At 41.4% G+C, this 17,459-nt stretch overlaps 2 protein-coding genes across 2 annotated transcripts; both read right to left on the reverse strand.

Moving 5' to 3' along the window:
- Positions 1–3,781: 3,781 nt before the first annotated feature.
- On the reverse strand, positions 3,782–13,567 carry herpud2 (HERPUD family member 2). The gene is made up of 9 exons (XM_075466199.1): positions 13,469–13,567; positions 11,773–12,150; positions 9,579–9,656; positions 8,994–9,095; positions 8,590–8,738; positions 6,720–6,845; positions 6,281–6,601; positions 5,994–6,120; positions 3,782–4,630 (listed from the first exon to the last, which is right to left on the reverse strand). Exons 2-9 carry the CDS (start codon positions 11,917–11,919, stop codon positions 4,436–4,438), a joined length of 1,245 nt encoding a protein of 414 aa, XP_075322314.1. The 5' UTR covers positions 11,920–12,150; positions 13,469–13,567; the 3' UTR covers positions 3,782–4,435.
- A 1,272-nt stretch (positions 13,568–14,839) lies between these two features.
- On the reverse strand, positions 14,840–16,949 carry pkdc (protein kinase-like domain containing). Its single transcript, XM_075466813.1, has 3 exons — positions 16,915–16,949; positions 16,267–16,651; positions 14,840–15,587 (listed from the first exon to the last, which is right to left on the reverse strand). Exons 2-3 carry the CDS (start codon positions 16,635–16,637, stop codon positions 14,996–14,998), a joined length of 963 nt encoding a protein of 320 aa, XP_075322928.1. The 5' UTR covers positions 16,638–16,651; positions 16,915–16,949; the 3' UTR covers positions 14,840–14,995.
- Between the last annotated feature and the right edge of the window lie 510 nt (positions 16,950–17,459).

Below are 17,459 nucleotides of genomic sequence, written 5' to 3' on the forward strand. Positions count from 1 at the left end.
GAATCAGAGGATAATCACAAGATCTTTGCACAGTGCTCCTGCAGGCCGAGTTGATATCTACTATCAAGTACAGCCAGATAAATCCAATCTCACATGCAATATAATCATCACCTTATACTGTGAAAGTTTATACCAGAGGCTAAAATAAATATTGAGATGTTTTTTTTCCCTTCTGAAATAACAAACATTTTTATCCGTTCAGTTTTAGTATCCTGGTGCATTCACAGCAGGAAAGCTTTGTGGCCAGCAGTGAGTGCTTTTCTGGGTTGTTATTTTCTGGGTTACGCCTCACAGGGCACATACAGGCTGTCTTATATTACTGCTGAAGGGTTTTCCAGCCACATGCTGCTTGATGCTTGTTGGAAACATTACATGGGGCTAAAACATATTCCCAACTCCTCTGTTCGATTTAATCATTGATAATGACTTATTGCTATTTGCTAACAGAGCATTACACTAGATGAGCCACAGTAAACTGTTAAACTGTAATAAAAACTATAAATAAAGAGTATAATGGGGTTTGAAGGTGCAACTTCCTATTTTTCTTATTTATTTTGTCATAAAACACAATATGTTATGATTTTGTTATGCTTGATTGAGAACAGCATCAGATCCTTTTGCTGTGAAGTGTGTTTTGCTTGAAATATAACTGAAATTGCGATTCGCTGTCAGTTATTTTATCGAGTTCAGTCCTTTGGGAAAATGTCAAAATTGTTTAAGCGATGCATAAAGTGAAATGTACCTAATGGATTTTTAGTTTGAAAATGCTAGGAAACTTTAAATGCCTTGCAAATTATAGGAAAACAAGAGTCAAAAGGTTTCAACAAAAGCAAAGCTGCCATTTCTAATTCTCCTGTTATGTCTGACCAACAGTCCAAAGAGGAAGTACGTACATTTTCCTGTCATGTACAACAAAGAAAAGCATAAAATATTCTGCATAAAAAACACCAACTACAGCAGTTATTCAGCTGTTTGACAAATCAGATTAACTCCAAATGCAATACTTTCTAAATAATGTCGTGCATTTCTTCCACTGACAAACATTAGCGGTTACAGTGATGCATCTCCAGAAACACCTGGCCTGCAATGTGCAGACACCCCTTACTGCAGGGCACTTACACTGAGAGCATGTGCTGCAGTGTATCACCATCCCATCCTCGCAGGTGTCACCCTCCATCTCTCCTCCCCATCGTGCCCCTGTTCGCCTAATAAACTCAGTCTGTCTCCTCTTTCTCTGCACCGTGGCAGGTGTCCAGCCCAACTGCTGCCTCTAAAAGGACAACAAGGCCTGATAGCAGGGAAACAGGAGCAAGCCGACTGCATAACAAGGACTTATTATGATGATGAAATGTCCTACACGGCCCCAAACACCCTCTTAGAGAAATCTTTTCCACTGATAAGGGGAGTCTAAACCCTCACCCCAGAGCTGCTTAGAGGTGGAGGAGGAGAAGGGAGGGGTTCTAACCTGATTGGATCTGTGGCTCAGAGGGGGCACATGTAACAAAATCAAATGGCCGTCAAGCTGCTGTCATGCATAATTAATTGGGCCTCCTACAACCAACTACACAAAAATCCATGGTCATTTGATTAGGGGGTTTTGGAGGACTCTGAAGTGCATCGCTGTCTGAGCTACTTCCCCGCTCACCTCTCTATCTGCGAGGATCGTGTCAGAGAGACTTCAGCCCGCCCAAGTTTGACTTTAACAACCAGCCGAAGCAAATCCCAAACTTTCACTGGGGCTCCAGGTGAAACTCGCAGGCCTTTTGATGGCAGGACCACTTCTTTAAAAAGTCATCCCAGACAGGATCAATGCACAAAATGTTTTGGGAAAAACACGACATAAAAATAAAGATAAGGTGAGATAAAGGTGACCTGCAAGTTCAGCAGGAGGAGCTTTCCTTTGTACACTGCAGCGCTTTAAAGCCGAGGCTGATGCTGGAAGAAACGGGGCTGCTCGAAGCTCAGGGATCCAACCAACAAAGCACAAAGAACACTCATTCACTAATCTGACAATGTATGAAGAGAAAAATACTACAAATACAGTGATAAGTGATGAACACTTGACTGGGAAACCTATCGATGTGTGTGTGTATCTATGTGTGAAACATTTCCAGTGTAATCTCTACAGTTTGCAGCTTGATTCTGTAACACTTCTTTTCTAAATACTGTCACTGTGTCCTAAATCACTCTCTCACTAATATAACTTTTGCACATAACTAAAAACTAATTGTGTTGAGCCGTTTGTTACTTTCTGCTCCGTTGACACTTACCCAAATTAAAACATTCTACTTATTTTATGCAAGATACTTCTTACTCGCATAATAACAACATAAATTAATTTTTATTGATAAAAGAATGGCAAACCAAACTTGAACAGCTCTGGCGTTGCTGCAGAGGTCAGCAATTTATTTTCTTTTTTTAAATAAATTGGAGAAAACAATTATAAGATCCAAATGATGGATTATTATGGAAATATAAAAGCTGAATAATATCCTCTCAGTGCAGGGTTGTAATCTTCTGTGTATGGAGTAATGAGTCATTTTTACGCTATTTAAACTTCTTCTTTCCTTAAGTTGCAATATGCAGCAACGGGACAGAAAATAAAAAGGATTTTTACCTGATTATGAGAATAGATTAATAGATTAAGCAATCCAACCTTTAGTTTCCTCGCTCCAAAACAACGAAAGTGAAAGACGACCCCTCTGCAGCCTGCACAACTTCAAGTTAAATCATAGAAATGATTTAAAAGGTGTACGTTCCCATGAGTTAAGCTACAGCAAATAACGTTCCAGCAGCCTCAGTCTTTGAATACGTTCATCTTTTGTACATAAAAAATAAAAAAAACATAAATCAGGTAAGAAGCAGCAGTCGAATCTGTAGTTCAGGTAATTATCAAAACTGTGAACTCATCTTTATCATCAATCAGCAAACCTCCAAGAACCTGCACACAAACTTTGCAGAATTTCTTATTTAACATTATTGTATACAAACATCTTCATATGTCGTGGAGCTTCTTGCTGGCAGCACGCAGTCGATGTGAGATTTATGAAAATGAATAAATGCATCAAACCAGCATCCTTGCACATTTGGTCTGTAAAACTACTGGAGAAACACCTTCACGCTGCCTTTCATTCAGCCTACAACTAAACGAGATTTCGAAACAGGAGAACAACCTCGCATACATGATCTGTAACTTTCTAATGGTCTCAGGGAGGCCACAGGGTTGTGTTTGCACACACAGTCAATAATGCATTTAACCATCTGCAGGTCTGGTTGTAAATGTAACGATGCATCAACAGCCTCTGGGTGCTATGGAACTGGCATGTAAGTTGCAAAGATTTGTAAAGATGAACTAGCTTAAAGTTTTTCATTTGTAGCATTTGGTTTTCTTATTTTATTTAAATCTCATTTCACTTCAAATCAGACACACTTTCCTGTTTTTTTTTCCATTTACTCCTATCCAGGTTAATCACTCTGGTTCTGCTCTCGTCTACAACTTGTGATTTTCTTATCAATTGTATGGAATAAATAAAAAAAACAATCTGTCATTGTTTTTTTTTTAAATGATAAGATGGGATATTATTATTATTATTATCAAACTGACCACACTTTTTTCTTAACTGAAAAGTAAAAATAGGGCAAACGAGGAATCGGTTGTTTCAGCCCTGCTTTGTAACGCATCACAACTCTGAGGGTGCAGGTCATCTGTGGGTAGATGTTGCCACCTGCAGGACATCCGAAGAACTACAGCACAATGTAAGAGTAAACCACAGTCAAAAAGTTAAAGTGCTGCAAGATTTTTTATTCAAAAAGCATATATTCAGGAATTAAAGATGCATATACTTACATATGTAAATAGATATGTTCAAACACACAGAGTGGGAAAACAATGTGCTTCAGTAGCTGCAATGCCTTTATGCACTTTGTGTGCATACATGAAAATGTCTTTGAGGATGTATCTTTTCAGGGTTTTAAGGAAACAACTCCCGCTCATTTTAGGGATTTTTCTTTTCCTTTTCAATCCGAGTCACATAAATCATTAAAAAGAAAGTTTAAAAGGCATGAAATCATCACTCCTCAAAATGGAAGACGGCTCCCTGTCGTCATGAATTCACCATTGATGAAAGAAAAAATAAAGGTAACGACTGAAGCATTTACTCCATTAACACGACGGGACATTTCTTTTCATTACAGTTTCTTTTTTTCTCGTACTCTCTGCAGTGACACTCTGCATCTGCGATCACACTTCCGTTGTTGGCAGCAGGTTAGGACTCCGTTTCTGACGGCCTGTTATTATGAGGTCTGGCATAAAGGTTTGTCAAGTTGTTTTTGGTGAATAGATTAATTCAGAAAGTTGAGACGAAGGTTGGAAATTCTGTAGCGCGGTACCTGCTGACGCGGAGTAAAAGGGTAAGGTGAGAGGCAGAGTGCCTTCCTAGTTGGCCGGGTGGGGCCGTCCCTCGGGGATGAGCGAGGTGAAGAAGGTGATGATGAAGGACCAGGCGGTGGTGAGGAAGGTTGGCTCTGGGAGAGCAGCAGCCGGAGCCTGGGCCTGGTCCTGGTCCTCCGGGCCTCCAGCACCTTCTTCACCGCTGTCGTCATCCTCCAACCCTTCATCCATCAGACGTTCCTGCGGCAAACACAAGCTTTTAGCTTTCCGATCAGTTATTTTTGTGCTGGTTGGTACATACTCAGTTGGGCATAAATAGTCACTGTAAGCAGTTACGAATGAGATGCAGTAAATAAGTTGGCACCTGAGAGATGTCAGGTGACAAACAGATGCTAAATGCAAAAAAACTAGGGCTGGGCAACGATTAAAATTAATCACATGATTTCTCTGATTAATCGCATTTGCACACAAAATCCAAAAATTAATTCCAAATAGCCTTTAGCATTTAGTTTTATTTTAAATGTGCTGCCATATGAATGAAAGTGCCATAACATTTGTTGTGCAAACACACTTTTAACATCAGCATCTTTCTGTAGTTTTTATGTAGAAGCCTCGCTCCACTGTCTGTTTCCTTGAATGACTTGCTGCTATCAGTTGTGTGTTTTGGCTTTAAGTGATATTTTAGACTGGAACTACTACGCTGAGAAGACAATTCAACTTGGCCGTAAATGCCGGAGTTTTTTTTTATTTATTTTGAAATGCGTGCTTTTATGTTGAAACAAGTAAAACAGGAAGTAGCGCCGGTTATCTCCGTGAGCTTCACACAGAGACCGAGGAGCCCCTGTAACGGTGATGTTACCTGCTAGTTTATCTTTATTTTATCACTCCATGCTTCGTGGTGTTTACTGTAACTGTGTGAATGTGATGCAGAGGAGAAGTAAAAGTTCAAGAATCCTAGTTTTGACCGTGAAGATTGCCTCTGGGGAATGACTCTGCCGTTGGTTGAGAAGCTAAAGGCTAAAGTGGCCAGTGTTACTTTGATTATTTATTGGTACCAGCGGCAATGCTAAGAATGCTATTTCTTTAATGATTACAACCACTAATGTTGTCTTTTACTTTGTTTACTTGAACATTTAGTTCTACTGTGTTGATGTGACGTTAATAAACATCTGTGAGAAGAACCGGAGTCTCGCATCCAATCAATGGGCGGCATAATGGCAGAGTTTACAGATGACTTTGGTTCTGTCGACTCCGCCGTCTGGAAGAACTTCAAAATGAAAATGGCCGAGTAAAAGTTCAGTACCCTTCTCCAAGTTTGGTGGATCCGCCAATTAACTTTCTTTTCCGGTTCCGCAGCAGACAGCAACAGACTTTTACAAAATAAAAGCCTGTGAGCAACATACTTTTACAATAATAAAACCTGCGTTAATGCGTGATAAAATATTTATCGACGTTAAATAATTAACAAGTTAACGCATAATAACAAGTTAACTCGCCCAGCCCTGAAAAAACATCACATTTAGAGGCTGTTTATCTTCAAGAGGAACATTTTAAACAGGTCGGACAAAAGAGCAGTGATGTAGAAAAGCAATCTCCAGCCCACCATTTCCTGTATGTCCTGGTGTCTCCCAGCTTCTTCCTGAGGAGCGCCGGCCCTTCCTCCTCCTCCTCCTCCTCCTCCTCCGAGGTTCTGCTGCTCGGGTCTGAAGGGGAACCAACCTGCCTGGTGCCTAAAAACATGAACACTCGGGTTTAAGAAGGATTTTTTTACAAGACAAACCTGTGGAGGATAAAGTTGACTGAGAACTTAAACCTTAAAAAGCACTGCTCTGAACACATATCTGTAAAGTACATTTGGATTTCTTCCTGTGTCCTGCCACAGAGACTCACAGGTAAACCAGCAACATGGCGCCGACCACCATCACGAAGCGACTAAAGGAGGAGTAGAAGTAGACGATGCTAAGTAGGACACCGGCGCGAGACACCGTGTAGAGCCAGTCCAGCCAATCAGGGTTCAGCTCGTCATCGTTCAACACCGGGCCGCCCTGCGCGTTCATCTGGATGGGGTTGGCTGGCTGGTTTTCTGGTAAGGGGTTGTGGGCGGGGTTGGGGCCCAGCGGTGGCGGCGCAGCCTCGTTTGGTGGGGCAGGCTGAAGGGGTGAGGAGGGAGGAGAGGTGGTGGGAGGCTGAGAGGCGGCTACAGCTGCTTGACTACAGAGAGGATGTGAGAAGAGGACAAACAACGGAAATACATCAATCTCGGAACAAGTTGTAACTTGGATTAGCAGCCGTGATGAGGTAGAGATGATGAGACTTTTCTTATACTTACTATTGCATGTAGTAGTGGTGTGCGTACATCTGCTGCCACCACAGCATCTGCATGGGCATGCTCATGGGGTAGGGGGGCATGTTGGCAGAGAGGTCGCCTTGTAAAGGCAGCTGTGCTGCATTCGGCCTGTAAAAGCGTGTCATGCTATTTGTTAAAGCATTAATTAATTATCATTAAAGTTTTGAATGTATTGTGACTTGCTTTAACATGTAAATCTTTCCTGAGTTTCTCTTGCCGTTGGGTTAAATGTGATATGGAATTATAGAATAATGGACCAAATTTAAAAATTCCTCTCTTATATGTGGCCCAGGCTATTTGAATTTGACCGTTTTCTTCCTCTGTGTTGTTTCTAACTCTGTAATGTAGCTTGATAGCACCACTCTCTGTTGATGATACGCAGTTTAGTTTATTCGACTGACGCTCGGTAACCGAAGCTCCATCCCCTGCTAAAGATGCATAACATTATGAGCAGAACCAATTTGACTTTTTTCATTTTATCATGCTCCTCACAACTTAATTCAGACATGTATTTATAAGTGATGGAAGAAGATGTGACGTGTGCCCAGTATTTGCCATTTGTGTCAGATTTGGCAGTGCATGAGGTGCAGTATAGTATCAAACTGTTTATGGAGTCACAATCTTCTTACATCTGCTGATACCAAAATAATTCATACTAAAACACAGCAGCGGTGGAAGGAAACTGTTGAAAATATCACTCACAGAATGTTATATTCATTAGAGTTTAACTCCTCTGATCATACGTCACATTTACTGTGTCTGTTCATGCGGCTACAGCAGTAAACATTCAGCTTCAACAGATTAATGGAAAGATGTGCATAGGAGCTAAAAATGTTTTGGATGCACATTTCTTATTTTGTGACATTTCAGAAGTTCTTTTGATTTTGTGCGGAACCAGAAGTGGGGACAGTGGACTCAGTAAGACTGGTGGCCTTTACATCACTCTCTAAATTAGTGATGCTCCGATTGATCGGCCGATAATGCCCAAAAATAGCCTGATCGGCGATCGGAAAAATATGCCGATCAAAAAACCGATCACGTGACGTAAATTACTAGCGACCACTTTCTAATGTGGTACATGACGTGTGTACAGAACCGAACAGGCAAAACCTCTACAGTGCATCTCGACAGCATGACCTCTCCTGTCTGGAATTTCTTCAAAGTGTGTCAGAAAGATGTGAAACTTACTGCGGTCACGCCATCTGCGCTCCGGAGAGGCACGGTCGCGCTAGCTACACTTGAAAATCGAGTGCCCGTTTACATCGCGTCGTACGGTAAAGCGTGTGAGCGGATTTGTGGTGCATTCAAGTGCACCCCGTAAACTCAGAAATCTATATCGAAGTTGATTTTTCATTTGTTGGAATACATACACCTGTCATTACTTGGTTGTTTTTTTTTACTACATTCTTTTTAATGATTAAAACAAAATGATAGAACAAAATTCTTGAAGCATATTCAGGTTCAAACTCATTTCTGCATAGTCAGATTTGAAAACTTCATTTAGAACCAAATCAAAATGTTCTCTGCCGACTCCACCAGATTCTTGTTCTACATGTCCCCAGCTACCTCTGGTGGTTTAATTTCTATAAATGGTACACTCTCTGCTAGATGAAGGGCATAGAAATGTCCGATTCCTTCCGTGATCGGCAATCGGGTAGATCATGATTTTGGTGATCGGTCCAAAAAATGCTGATTGGAGCATCTATACTCTAAATGCATGTGTGATGTTGTTTTCTGGTAGATAAACCTTTAAAGTGATGGTGTAAACCGTCTATTTCCCCTCTATTTTGCTATTTTTTGAGTGTGGTGCCTATAACTTCAGCACAAATCCGATGCGTTTGGACCTTCTTACCACTGAGGGACACCGGAGGCACTGTAAGGGGGGAAGCCACCGCGATGCCTCAGCCCATCATAACTTCCTGGGACAGAGGAGGAGGAGGAGGAGGGCGAGGCAGGATTCGGTGTAGATGCAGAGGAGGGGGATTCGGTGTTGTTTGAGCTCTGTGACCAAATATAAACACCAACTGGACTGTAACCAATCATTGAATAACCAACACATGGAAAATCTGCAGTCGAGCCAAAGGATTTGCAGCAGCCTTCACAGTTTGCATAAGAGGTCACAGACAGACATTCTGGGATGAGCATGTGACCTAGTAACATGCTATGCAGGTGATCCGTTTACCACTGAGTACAAGCCAGCTTAGCTGAAAACTCATCAAATTGTCAAATGCAGAGAAGAGTCTGTTGTCTACTCACGCTGGACTCAGAAGTAGAAGAGGTGGAAGCACTCTGAGGCATGGGCGAGCCTGGGGGACTACGAGAGGCACATACGAGATGCATCATGTGGTACTCATCCTGCTGTGGGTCGACGAGGCCAAGAAACAATCCAGCGATGTGGGGGTGGGGGGGGCAAGGGGATGGGGTGGAGGTTAGGGCAGCAACAGACAGGAGAGACAAAAAAGAAACAGAGAAAGTAGAAGGATTAGTGCGGAAAAGACCGGAATTCAAACACAATGTTCCCCTTTGTCGGTAACCCACATCATATCAGCCATTGTTTCCCTGGCAACCATTTTCAGTTCCCCCACAGATGAAACACACAAACACACGTTTGCACAACTGTTTAAAACGGTAAACTGAATGTTCAACTAATTATACACAAACACCTCTGCAAAACAACCAGTTCATCAGATAGTCGGGTTCATTCTGCGGCTGGAACAGATCAAATCTCATTGGTCGGGATGTGGGCCATCATTTGGAGCTAAAGGCATTTGAGCCTGAAGCCAAACTTTACAATGTTGTATGAACATATGAATAAATTCACCCTTCCACAGCAGCTTTTACCTTTCGGAGCACATCTCTGAGCTGCAGGTGGTCGTGGAGGAGCTGTCCTAAGTACACCAGCTGCTGGTCTTTGGAGCGCTGCAACACAAACAGCATCACACGGTGACACACAGACAGTGAGCAGCAGCTTTAATGCCTTTTTTCTTTTTCCATTAAAACTAATGGCAGCAGACGCCTGTTTTTGAGTCCTCGCAGGCCACAATCATTTCAGCATTTTCTTTAAAACAAAACAAGGAAATACTTGTGTAAAAATGCTGGAGTTCCTCTTCTGTTATTAGTTGGAACTGAAGCCAAACACCCACACATGTTTTCAGTAAACATGGCCACCAACCTCTCAGCACAAAGACAATGGGCCTCATGCAACAACCGTTCGTACCCACGGATCTGTTCTTAAGTCGTGCGTAAGAGTGATTTAAGAGAATTTGCGCATTCACCAATCTTTTAGTATTTTATGTTTTCTTTCAGGTACCAACAGAATTTACGGAGTGATCCAGACCTGTCGTAGGAGTTTCCTAAAATAGTTTGACGCAATATTTGAAGCAAACACAAATAAATATATACATAATACCCCATTATGATGTTTAAATTATGCACTAATTGAAGGTTAACTCTGTATATAACAAGGTCAATGGGAAGCATAACCAGCGGCTGAGACTGTGTAGATATCCTTGTCAATCAAACCCAATTCCACCACACGTTCAGGTCATCACCACCCTTAAATTTTTGGCCACAGGAACCTTTCAGAGGGAGATTGGAGACAGATCGGGGGGGTCCCAGTCCTCTGTAAGTCGTGCGCTCCCCTTGGTCATCAAAACTCTCATCAGTTTATCACCCATGGTACATCAGATTCCCATACACCGCTGTCCAACAAGTACAAATTAAGAGGGACTTTCATTCCGTGGCTGGACTGCCAAACATAACCGGAGCAACAGACTACATACGCTTCAAAGCCCCCGTGCTGTTGGGGAGCGCACTGAGCTGAAGGCCAGGTGGGTGTGTCTCCATACAGCGGGGGGCAAACTGCTCTATAGCCCAGAGAAGGCATGCCAAATTTGCACAATATTGCCATGAACGAGGGTCTCCTACAACCTGAACCAACCCAGGCAGACCAGAAGGTGTGGTGCCAGAAGACCCCCCTCATGGACCGTCCCATCGAAGTGCCATCATGATGAGGCAACAACTGATTGCACGGCTTTAGTTGCAGTCATCGAGCACCTGGCCATGGCGAGACGTTTTTTAAGCCATTTTCATATCAAACCATTTCTTTTTTATTGTGGTGACATTACGAACTACAGGTGACAAAGAATTAACAGCACTCGTAATTGCTTCCCATTTCTTCGCTTTAGCAGGTCCCATAATTCCACTGCTGACACTGCTAAAAATGACAGATTTTTTCCTTTTTGGATCTCTAAAAGCAGAAATTCAATCTCAGAGACCGCAAAGTCTTTTTGCGCCTCAATGCAGTTCTCATGAGTCAACATTCAACACTTCCTGGCACAGGAGCGAGGAAGCACTGCCTTATATGGTATCATTTTGGGCATGGAGTATGCAAATCTACTATCCTTGTGCACGTGCATTTAAATACGCACGGGTGACAGTATTCATTTACGCAGGTCGTTTACACACTTCATCTGAAGTTAAGAGCTTTTGTTGAATCTGATTTTGCGTTTGTTCGTGAAAAATTTGAATAAAAAACATGAAAATGTTCTTGCATGAGGCCCACTGTTTTTTATGTCCAGCTGTGAGAACTTTTTGTTGGGTGGAACAATGTTGTTCAGCTTGTAATATCAAAGCCACACTTTGTGTAAGCTGGTGCCTGACTGGATCAGATTTCAGAGCATCCACTGGGTACAAGGGTCTTCACTTTTTCTCACACAGAGGAGCACATCAAAGTATGGCCGTCTTTCTGTGCACACGGTTTGCTCTTTCTTTTGCAAAATGATCAGAACTTCACACACAGGGAGATACAGACTTATATAGATCGGTCTGAGAGGGTTAAAGCCAACCAACAGAGTCATGACTCAGCATAAAAACGGAGGCATTTAAAGTTTCGAACATACATAAATCAACTTCTGGACGACAATGACCTGAATTATGTTACAGAACTGGTTTAGAAAACATGTTTTTTTTCTCCCTACTCCACGCGCATTTAACTTCCCTCAGACGTTAAACAGAATAACAAAGAGTTATTTACCGGCTTGCTGGGGTACACGGTAGAGATGTGACTCTTCAGCCTCTCCACAGTCCAGTTGAGGAAGCAGTTAATGGTGTGATCTTCATACTTCTGGTTGGGGGCCTTAATGACCAGGGTTACAGGACTATCAACTGCTCCAGCGTCCATGGCTCATAATATTAAAAGGGTGGGCTCTGAAGAACCTGTTGTGTCACAACTCAGGCCTCACCTGAGGAAAAAACCTCCCCTAAATGTCCTTCATTTTGGGCTCCATACAACACCTAAAACAGCCCTTCTCGTGAGTAGTGGGCGGGGGTTCCTCCCCTAAAACATCTGCTTCATTTGTAGATTCTGTTGTCTTTTCCAGCAGGAATTCTGACGACGACACGTCTTGGATTTCTGGTTAAAAGAGAGAAGAGTCTCCAGTTAATTTCACTTGCCTTCTGCTTAAATCCAGTCTCATGATTATAAAAGTGTCAGAATCATTAAAAACCATGCTGCATTCACTGGAAAATTCAGAAACAAATGAGTGATTCCCTTAAAAAGAATGACATGAATGCCGTTGGATGTTAGCACATGACTAATATTTGTGACAGGACTGTGTTAGCTTAGACAAAGTGAGCTTCATAAAGGGAAATTACGTGGCCTGTGAACTGGGGTTTCAACGTCTATGCCTCTAAAATAACCCCCCAGCACAGAAGAGAGCAGTAAGCTGTTTACAGCGTTCAACAAGAGAAGCCAGAAGACGGTGTATGTAGAAAATGAAACTAAATAAATACAGTGTTGGCTCATTATCACATGATCGCTGTTGGCAACACAAAATAGAAGAATAGACAGAAACAGATGTTTTCAGGTGTTGTGAAATCCTCTATTATATCATAAGATTTCCTAAATAAAAGGTCACTTTTACAGAATAACATTAACACATAAGAATAACACACAAGTCCTGTTTATAAGTTTAATGGTTTATTCTGTGGAAATGACACCGACTGACTGACTGAAAGTGCGTGGAGCTACTACAGCCCACTTTTATTTATTCACGGTCATTAAAGCACCGACTATGTGCCTGTTTGATGTGATTTAAATCTTTTGAGCTCTTTTGCAAACAAGTATTTAAATTATATCACAGACTGCCTCAACTGTCTATACTTGAAATTAAAACCAATTCATTTTAAGCCCTTATTCAGACTTGTAAAAGGCTTAAATAATGGTGCACATTCACCTAACAGCTTATATAGCGGGAACACTGCGAATATATAACAAGGAAGTAAAATAATTACCAATCATCCGAACAGAAACTAAATGCTCTTTGGGTGGAGGTCATAAGTTTCGGCTGACACTTCCTGACACCTGCCATGTTGTTTCATCTTTAAACTACCAAAACAACTGACTAAATGTCACTTTCCCCGGATCAGGCTAAACCAGCGGGGTTATACAACTATCTTCGCAAATAAGTTTACTAGTAAAAGTCTCAAAGTGAGATACAAAAAGATTAAAATTACGTTTTTAAGGCAGGTTATTTTGGGCAGCTCGCTTTTTATCCAGACGCTTGCCATGAAGCCAGGGAAACGCGGTTAGCTTGTTAGCCTATGTTAGCTTCTCTGTGGTTTGCTGGCTACGCGGTCGCGCGAGTAGACCGTAACCGCAGTGACAACACATTTAAAAATCAATACGACTCGAAGCGAGGTCATCAACTCAAACAGCTCTGCTTTTGTACCTGATAGCTCCTCCGGCAGCGTCGTCTCCTCCTCGCCCCAGCGCAGCTCGCCTGTCCTGTCCTGTCCTGTTGTTGTAATGTCGGCTGTGCGAGCGGAAATCATGTGACCATTATGTTCCCAACAGCTGATCAGTAACAAAAATAAAAGGTGATGAGCCCACACCGAAACAGCAACAACAACCATTAATACTAAAACCAATAAAAGGCAAGCCAGTTTAGCTATGAAGAAAGGAAATATTTCTGGTTAGATGTCGGTTGTGATTGAGTTGTGATGCTAACAGGTGTTTCAACAGACCCGCTGGAAACTTTTTACATTTACATTCTTTTGCATGATTTATGTCATTTTATTTACAGGAATATGGCCGTGCCATAGGAGATATTTTTATTTTCTGATACATTTGAATTTTTATTTCTATTTTAAATTTGTTTTTACAACTTTTGTTTTTTTAATTCACTAACTCGTAAACAAAAAAAAGAAAAATGTCACCAATCGAGAGTTCAAGGGGCTCCTTCTACCTTCTTATTAACAAACTTCTTGACAAAAATGAACAAATTTATTATAATAATTAAATAATTTACGTTGTGCAAGTTCACACTTCACAAAATATCGCTCAAAGTTCAATTATGTAGATTACAACTGAAAACGTGTCATGTTAATAGTTCACCATTTGACTCTCGAAATGTCCTTGTTCATGTTCATTTCTCACTTTTTTGTGACCTCTGAATTCACTTCCTCCCTATGTAAAAATGGGTCCCATGGCCATCTGCCCAAATATGTGTACATCTCTCCATTTATCCATTTAACTACTAACCATCAATATACTATCATCCATTCCTTCACCATACACACTTAATCCTATTCAGGGTCATGAAGGGGCTGGAGCCCATCCCAGCTGCCATCAGGTGAGAGGTGGAGAACATCCTGGACAGGTCGCAAGTCCATTGCAGGGTCAACATGAACGCCACAGAGAAAAACAACCATGCAATCGCACTTACTTTAGTAGTTATTTCCAAAATAATCACCAAATGGAGTTTATTATCTTACTAATACATTGACTTTAAAATAAATGGAGTAGCAAATTATACCTTGAGAGGAGTAAAACACTGTAAATAATCACCATTTTCTTCCAAACATGATCTAGTTTCAGCAATAAAGCCTACTAATGAAACTGAAACCATTGTAAACATAGACTATCCCAGCTCAGTTGCTGCACTGACAGATCAGTAAAAAAATCATTCTAGTGATTCGACCATCTTATAGTTCTTAGTTGTCTATTTCAGTTGAAACACTGGCATTTGCCAACCAAAAATACAGAATACAGAAAAGAATAACTGTTCACGCATTTTTCAAAAACTTTTATTAATTCACAAATTATTCGGAGAGCACGCTTGACAGTAAACATCATAGGAAAGTGCTTTGGGTCGTTTCTGTGGGTGATTATTTTTCGGTATTCAGATTTACAGGTTCAGAACAGATGCTTATTTTCTTATGGTTTTGTTGTAGAGGCTAATGATCAGCGTTTCTGATTACTGCTTCAGTTTGTGCAGAACCTCCTTGGTCAACTGTTCACTATATCGGTTGATCTTCCAGTGTCCCGGCATCCATCCCAGCAGAAAACGATGGAAATCTGTCCATGCAAATGCAAACATCTCCCTCCACTCTTTCTCAAGAGCATCAAAGTCCACGTCCTTTTTAACAGATCCTTTCAGCTCTGTGAAATAGTGATCCAAAAGTCCTGGTACCCTCTTTTCACACTCCTTCTCCTCCATGCAGCTTCCAAGGAAGTACACTACGTCTTTCATCCCACAGCCCCCACCAACATACTGAAAGTCTACAGCTGCCACATCCTCTCCACTCGGGGAGAAACAGAAATTAGCCAACTTGGTGTCTCCATGAACGATGGTCTTGAAGTGACATCCACTGAGTATCCTGTCGATGTCACCAGCGGCCGCTTTTAGTTCGGGGTAATCCATGGCTTCTAGCTCATCTGGTCGGGTCTCCAGATGCCAGTAGGTACCGACAGGCCACAGGCCCTCAGGTGCCACACCCAGGAAGAGAGCATGAAAGTGGGCAAGCCAGCTCAGACAAGCTCTTATCTCTCTGTCCTTCACTCTGGTCCTGTAAAAAATAACTTTTTTTAAAATCTAACATTGAGAGAATTGCAAAGGAAAAACATTTCTTTGCATTTTTTTCATTTCCCATATCAGAATCTGTTTCAGAATCGGAAATTTTATAATTCCTTTAGGCAACATCTTCCACTTAACAACCAGCTGGTGATTTTCAGACTCCGTCTGGCCCACATAACACTTTCCAGTGTTGTAACTTAGCAGTTGAGAGACAAAAAGGGTCCAGATTAAGCCCAAATGTGAGTGCTATCTAGTCTGTTTTTGATTTTGTAAATGTGGGACTTAAGGACAAGATTACATTCTATGGTTTACCACAGGTGAGAATGAAATGAAACCTACTTTCATTACATTACATTACATTACTTTACGGTCATTTTGCAGATGCTTTTATCCAAAGTGACTTACAAAAAGTGTGTTCCACATCGGTAGGCAAAAGAACTTCAGGTCACAAGAAATCATAAGTGCATTTCCTTCCAAAACCAAACAGCTAAGAGCATAACTAGTGCTAGAGTAAGTGCGGTAAGTTAGGTGCCTAGACAAATGATAAGACAATTTAGGAAACAAATAAGTGCGTAAGGAGCAAGGATGAAACAGGTGATGTCCTAAGAGAGCGGATCAGGATCAGGATCAGGGTAGAGTACTTTCACGTGATGCTTTAATGTTTTCCCTACCTTCTCTGATCATAACCCGCCACATCCAGATCTTCCAGCACGATGAGCATCTCGTCGCCATAGGAACAGGCAGCCAGGCAGGCAGGGATGCGACAACTCTGAGTGGTGGAGTAGTTCTGGTACCAGTGTGTCTCCACCTGGTAGGATCTGACTTTACGTCTGTGGGAAAGATCTGTGTTCCAGCCGCCGGGGTGCTCTGCCTCATCTGGAAACTTGACATGTTTGACGACCACAGAGGGCCGGTCGCAGGCCTCCAGGTGCAGCCGCACTATCTCTCCGTAACCGCTCCACAGTGTCTGGATCTTAGCCCCAACATGCAGAGATGAGGCGCCACATGTCTGCAGAATGAGTTCCTGGTACTCTTGCTTCATTTCCACAGCCAGAGCTGAAACAAAGCGGGTGGGTTTCACAGTGTAAATAACATATTCTGGTTAAAATGTTGCTGATGGCCTGACTTGTAACATGTGTGTAAGCTCATGCAGCCTAGTAGAAAAATTCAGCTGAGTCTTTTCCACAAATATAAGTGGAAACTACGATGACAAATAACACTGAAACAAATATATCTGAATCCAAATATTTTAGATATGTAGCAATAATTCTGTAAAATATTTAGAAACCTTCACAGTAGACTGTATATGCTCTGTTTACCATCAGCTTCAGGAAGTCTTCTCTCCGTCCCTCTGTTTGCTGTTTAAAGTAACAGAAGGGAAATAAAGTGAGCCACATGAGCACCGTTGCCACCTTCTGGACTGGAGTGCACATACATTTATTTGTAAGAACAGAATACATCGAGGACAGAGTACCAGGCTGGATATAGTCTATTTTATTTCTAATTATAGATACTAATTAAGAACATTATGTGCTTTTTTAAATGTATTTATTTATTTTAGTCATTTATTATTATTATGATTATTAGTTAGTAGTAGTATTTTTTATTACAATTGGTATTATTATTGTTGTTGTTAATATAGGCAAGGCAAGGCATCTTTATTTAAATAGCGCATTTCATACCACAGGCAACTCAATGTGCTTTACATAAAGACAAGGCATTTAAAAGAACAGCATAAAGCAGCATAAAAACAAGCAATTTAAAGAGAAAAAAAATAGAATAAAAATTAAAGCAATCAAAGAAGAGGGGAAAAGAAATATATAAACTCAACCATAAGCACACCGAAAGAGAAATGTTTTTAACC

The sequence above is a fragment of the Odontesthes bonariensis genome, chromosome 5, assembly GCF_027942865.1.
Source record: "Odontesthes bonariensis isolate fOdoBon6 chromosome 5, fOdoBon6.hap1, whole genome shotgun sequence".
In the NCBI taxonomy this organism is placed as follows: domain Eukaryota; kingdom Metazoa; phylum Chordata; class Actinopteri; order Atheriniformes; family Atherinopsidae; genus Odontesthes; species Odontesthes bonariensis.

Coding starts and splice junctions, on each gene's coding strand:
- herpud2 (XM_075466199.1), bottom strand. CDS start 11,919: ATGGACGCTGGAGCAGTTGATAGTCCTGTAACCCTGGTCATTAAGGCC. Junction 6,602..6,719: donor CACCACTACTACATGCAATA/GTAAGTATAAGA, acceptor TCCTCTCTGTAG/TCAAGCAGCTGTAGCCGCCT. Junction 4,631..5,993: donor ACCAGGACATACAGGAAATG/GTGGGCTGGAGA, acceptor TGTTTGCCGCAG/GAACGTCTGATGGATGAAGG.
- pkdc (XM_075466813.1), bottom strand. CDS start 16,637: ATGAAGCAAGAGTACCAGGAACTCATTCTGCAGACATGTGGCGCCTCA. Junction 15,588..16,266: donor GCGGGTTATGATCAGAGAAG/GTAGGGAAAACA, acceptor TATTTTTTACAG/GACCAGAGTGAAGGACAGAG.